Genomic DNA, 5535 nt, shown 5'->3' with positions numbered 1-5535 from the left:
TAGCTTTGGCCGTTCTGGTAGTAAGGGTCCCGGCACATCAGTTCAGCCTTTTGCTTTGCAGGTCAGGGAGCGTCGTGGAGAGGCAGACTTGGTAGGGTGGAGTGCGGCCCAGTTGCACCGAGGAGAAGGGAGGGTGGAGCCTGGCGCGGCATACCCCGTACCGGCGAGGGACCCCGGCGTGGTCAACGTAAGCAGGTCAGGCGCGACCTCGTTGGCCCCAACGTCTTCATTACAGGACCTCGGCGCGGTCAGCAGAAGCAGGTCGGGCGCGGCCTCGCTGGCCCCAACTTCTCTTTCTACAGGTATCGGCGGGGTCGGCAGAAGCGGACCCGGCGCGTCCTCGCTGGCCCCATTGTCGGGTTCTCTGGATATCGGCGGGGTTGGCAGAAGCAGGACCGGCGCGTCCTCGCTGGCCCCACTTGTTTCTTCTCATCAACAAAGGGATTCATCGTTGGTTAAGTTGTACAAATCTGGTCAACGTTCGGGGGAGTACAGACGGGTCCAGTCGGCTCCCCCGCCTACAATGTCGGTACGGGCTGGTAAGGCCCGGGTTGGTTTCAGAAGTCCGGCAAAGGTGTTGGATCCTCCTCGGTTGGAGGAATCTTTGGTTTTAGATTATGATGAGGAGAGCCCTGAGGAGGGCGAGATACGTGCTGAGGGTACAAGGGGGGGGCTTTTTCACGCTTCTGATGATGTTTTACAGGCACCGGTGGTGGTGCGTCCGAGAGCTACAGTTTCCAGACCAACTCGAGAGAGCGGCCCCGTGGTGAGGGTTCCTCGGTCAGGCGTTGATGTTGAACAGATGGCATGGAGAGAGAGGCCGGCCCAACTGCCTTTATTGAATCCAGGTGAGCTTGCTGGGCCGCGGGACAAGCCATTGATGGTTTCTGTTGGAACGGGGGGGGATCCTCCTTCAGAGGGTATGGATCTTAAGCTCCACAAGGGTCGTTATGTTAAGGATCAAGGAGTGGGTACGAATGACGGGGGGGTGGGTTCTAAGGTGGATTCCGGGACTGTTACGGAGCCCATGGAGGTAGGTAAGGACCCCCCACACAGCAAGGAGCTTAAAATAAAGAAATTGCCTTACATGGGCGTCACAAAACCTTTGGGCGCTCATTTAATGCTGTCTACTAAGGAAAGGATTTGGAAAGGGGAGTACGTTGAATTATTGAAGCTTTTACATAGGGAGGTTAGGTCTAAGGAGGGGTCTAAGGAGGAAGAGTATGAGTTGGCCAAGCGCCCAAAGGTTCCTTTGACCATAGAAAACTGGACAGCGGCATTTCTTATATACGCTAGTGTGTATTGTGAGAAATTCCCTGAGCGCTGTGTGGCACTTTTTAAATATATGGATGTGATCAGGAAAGCGCAGATTACTGGCAGTGGTTATGCCTGGTCACAGTATGATGAGGAATTCCGGGCTCGGATGGCTTGGGATCCTGAAGCGAAATGGGGGGAGTTGGATAATGACTTGTGGCAACACACTATGGGAGCCTCGGCAGGTGGTAAGACAATTTTCACAGCTAGTGGGTATCCATTACCTTCACGGCCCTTTCAGGGTAGGCCCACTCGGGGAGGGGTGGGTGCAGCTGTGTCAGTCCAACCTGCCAATGGGACATGTTGGGATTTTAACAGAGGATATTGCCCAAGAGAGTATTGCAAATTTCGACACGAATGCTCCCAATGTGGTAAACCGCACCCGCTGTCCAAGTGTTGGGGGCCTCGGGTTACAGGGGGTAGACAGTGGTCACAACAGACAGCCAATGTCCCTGCTCCTGCACAGCAGTCTCAACCTTACAGGGGGGGGAAGAACACTTCTGGAACTGGGCCCAAAGGCTCATACGCCAGTTAATCCTTTTCACTTGGCTGTGGCTCTGAGGGGCTACGGGAATGTCGAGGCTGCTAAGTTGTTGTTGGATGGTTTTCAGGAAGGTTTTCGTTTGGGTTACACAGGGCCGCGGTTGCGGCGGTGGTCAAAGAATCTGTTGTCGGCCAATGAACATCCAGAGGTGGTGCAAGACAAATTGGATAAGGAAGTGCGAGAGGGAAGGATGGCGGGTCCTTTTGATGATTGGCCCTTGGATAATCTTATTGTCTCCCCAATTGGTGTGGTGCCTAAGAAAGAGCCTGGGCAGTTTCGTTTGATTCAACATTTGTCATGGCCGGAGGGCTCATCAGTTAACGATTTCATTGATGGTGAGGCTGCTTCAGTGTCTTATTCTTCAGTGGATGTGGCCATGGCCCTGGTTGTATCTGCCGGCACTGGTGCGGCGATGGCAAAATGTGACATCAAATCGGCATTCCGTCTCTTGCCTGTACATCCTGGGGATTGGGATCTTTTGGGGATTCAATTTCAAGGGAAGTGGTATGTGGATAAGGCTCTGCCAATGGGTTGTTCCATATCCTGTGCGTTATTTGAGACCTTTAGCACATTTCTCCAATGGTTTTTCACCGACACGTCAGGACATCAGCTTGTGACTCATTACCTGGATGATTTCTTTTTTGTAGGTGCTCCCAATTCCTCAGCTTGCCAGAATGCTTTGCGAACATTCCAAACTTTGATGGAATTTTTAGGTGTGCCATTGGCACCGGAAAAGACAATGGGCCCCTGCGCGACCATGTCTTTTTTGGGTATCGAGATTGATTCTAATGTTATGGAGGCACGTTTACCAGTGGAGAAAAAAGAAAAGATGTTGGCCCTCTTACATGTTATGTTGAACAAGGCAAAGGTGACAGTGAAGGAAGTTCAGGTGCTGCTGGGCCATCTTAACTTTGCTTGTAGGGTGGTCAGGGCAGGTAGAACTTTTTGCAGGCGTTTGGGTAGAGCTCTGTCTGGTCAGTTTTTACCTCACCATCACGTTCGCTTGTCAGCAGGTGTTAAGGAGGACCTGCGGATGTGGGTAGCCTTTCTGCACTCTTTCAATGGCATTCCTCTGTACAGAGAAGAGAATTGGATTTGGGACGTCCAAATTTTTTCAGATGCTGCTGGCAGTGATGGTTTCGGTCTTTACTGGCAGGGCAGATGGTGTGCGGAACAGTGGCCTGCTGCGTGGAAGAACGGAGGCAGGAGTATTGCCTTCCTGGAGCTTTTCCCTGTGGTGGTGGCGTTGACTTTGTGGGGTCAGGAGCTTTCTCACAAAAAAGTGCTGTTTCGAATTGATAATAAGGCTGTAGTGGACATTATCAATCGGCAGTCGGCCAGGGATACTCACATCTTGAAGCTCTTGCGAGTCTTTGTGTTGGGGTGCTTGACGTATGACATCAGTTTTAAGGCCTTACACATTCCTGGGGTGGACAATGACATTGCGGATGCTTTGTCTCGTTCACAGTGGGAGAGATTCCATGGGCTAGCCTCGGAGGCGGACAGGACGCCGACCCGCATGCCGGAACATCTGTGGACTGTAGGCGAGACAGGGTCTTGCAGCTGGTGGTAGGTTCGCTTGCAGTTTCCACTAGGACAGCGTATGAATTGGCCTGGAAAGAGTTTTTAGAATCTGGGGCCGGCTGGCGCGCTCCGGGCTGGAGACGATCTGAAGATGTGGTACAGTTCATTCTTCACTTGATAGACAGGGGGCTGACACGTGTGACGATTGCTGGAAAATTGGCTGGTATTGCGTTCATGGGCAAATTGCTGTGGGGCTATTCTCCTTCGGCAGGGGAGGTGGGTAAGCGCATGCTGGAAGGTTGGTCTAGGGAGAGGGGTAGGGAACATATGGTTCGCCGACCTTTGTCCTGGCAGACGTTAGCCCGAGTTTTGCAGGTTTTGCCCTCTGTTTGTCTGAATGGGTTTGAGGTTTGTCTGTTTTCTACTCTTATGGTTTGGATGTTTTTTGGTGCTTTCAGAGTTTCTGAGTTACTGGGGTCGAAAGTTACGTTTGGGGTGGGGTGGGAGAATGTTCGATTTTTGGAAGCGGGGTTGCACATTTGGTTGGCTCGAGCAAAAACTGATCAACACAGCAAAGGGAGGGGCATCTGGCTGGAAGCTTCTTCCCCTCCTGAGACGTGTCCTTTGGGGTGGGCCAGGCGTTTGCGGGACTGTTCGGGGGCCGCCTTGGAGGGCCCTGTTTTTCGACATATGGATGGTTCCAGGGTGACGGAGTACCAACTGCGTATGGTTTTGCGTAAAGCGCTGCGCTTCCTGGGCTTGGATGAGACACAGTATGGTACACATTCTTTCAGGATTGGGGCAGCTACAGAAGCCCATAACAGGGGTTGGTCGCAGCAAGACATTATGTCTCTGGGGCGTTGGTCCTCCAACTGTTTTAGGCGCTATGTGCGTACTGATCCTGTTATGGCGCCTGCGGTTGATAGTTTTTCTTGAGTTTGATGCTGCTTTTCTTTTTCAGGTTCAGTGGCCGGCCCCCGTTCTACTGTCATGACGATCTGGATAGTGGGACATTCCTTCATTAGGCGCGCGGAAGATCAAGCTATAAGAAGCTATTTTGGTTCCACACTTGGTTTTAATTCTCGTCTTTTTCATGTTGTATGGAAGGGGAAGGGAGGTATGATCTGGAGGGAGCTTATCCCGGCCTTGAATTCTTGGTTGGTGGGAGGTGTTTGTCCTGATGTGCTGCTCTTACACCTTGGGGAGAATGACCTTTGTGGGGTGAAAGGGGTGGTTTTATTGAGAGCGATGAAGAAGGATCTTTCTCTTATTCGTCAACAATGGGCGGGTTGCCATGTTTTATGGACAGAATTGGTCCCTAGAAGAACCTGGAGAGGTGCGATCAAGCCTAGGGCGGTTGATAAGGCGCGAAGGAAGTTGAATCTGGAGGTTTCCCGTTTTTGTAGAGATCTGGGTTTTGGGCGGGTGTCCCATAAGGACATCCGTTATGACAATGTGGAATTCTTTCGCGGCGATGGTGTTCACTTATCTCGTATGGGGATGGATTTATATCTATTGGAATTGCGAGAGGTGCTCTCCAGGTGTTTGAAGATTCAACATTTCTTGGGTTGAGGTTCTGGTTCTTTGGTTGGTCGGTTTTGGGGGGCAGAAAGAGAGGAGGGTAATTCCTTCCCCCTCTTTTCTGGGTGGCGGAAATTGGGCGTTATTGGTCAGCAGGGACATGAAGCTTGTTGGGTTTTTGCTAAAGTTGGGCTATGGCTTGAAAAGTTTAAATAGTTGTTTCGTGGGGTGGTTACAAGGTTTTGGGTAATGTAAGTTGTTGGTGGGTAAGTTTTGCAATGTGATGTTTTGCGGTGGGTTGGGATGATATTTAAATGATTATCAGGTTTTGGTATTGTTTGAATTGTAATTATGTTGTGCTGGGTGGGGGCGGGGTTTGTGACGTGTTAGGGGCGGGCCTGACGTTTGGGGTTGTAAGGTAACATCTTATTTAGTGAGGACTAGTTTTGTGAGGCGGTTGCCAGGTTGGTATTGTTGTAAATATGCACCTGTTTCAATAAAAGCGGCCTTTTGCACACTTTCAATTTGTCTGGTGTCTGCTCACCCCCCCTCACCCCTCCCTCCCAAGGGGGGCTTGGGGGGGGGCAGCCGACCGCAGGGAGGTCCCCACCCCCGGGCTGATTGGGAGGGGC

The 5535-nt window shown here is 51.6% G+C and overlaps 1 protein-coding gene across 1 annotated transcript; it reads left to right on the top strand.

Moving 5' to 3' along the window:
• The first annotated feature begins 459 nt into the window (after positions 1-459).
• Positions 460-5123, top strand: LOC144827164 (uncharacterized). Its single transcript, XM_078685576.1, has 2 exons — positions 460-848; positions 4344-5123. Exons 1-2 carry the CDS (start codon positions 524-526, stop codon positions 4952-4954), a joined length of 936 nt encoding a protein of 311 aa, XP_078541702.1. The 5' UTR covers positions 460-523; the 3' UTR covers positions 4955-5123.
• The last annotated feature ends 412 nt before the right edge of the window (positions 5124-5535 follow it).

Source organism: Lissotriton helveticus, chromosome 4_1, assembly GCF_964261635.1.
Source record: "Lissotriton helveticus chromosome 4_1, aLisHel1.1, whole genome shotgun sequence".
NCBI classification, from domain to species: Eukaryota; Metazoa; Chordata; class Amphibia; order Caudata; family Salamandridae; genus Lissotriton; species Lissotriton helveticus.
Note: the sequence above shows the minus strand (reverse complement) of the source record. Positions and strands in the feature narration are given on the sequence as shown.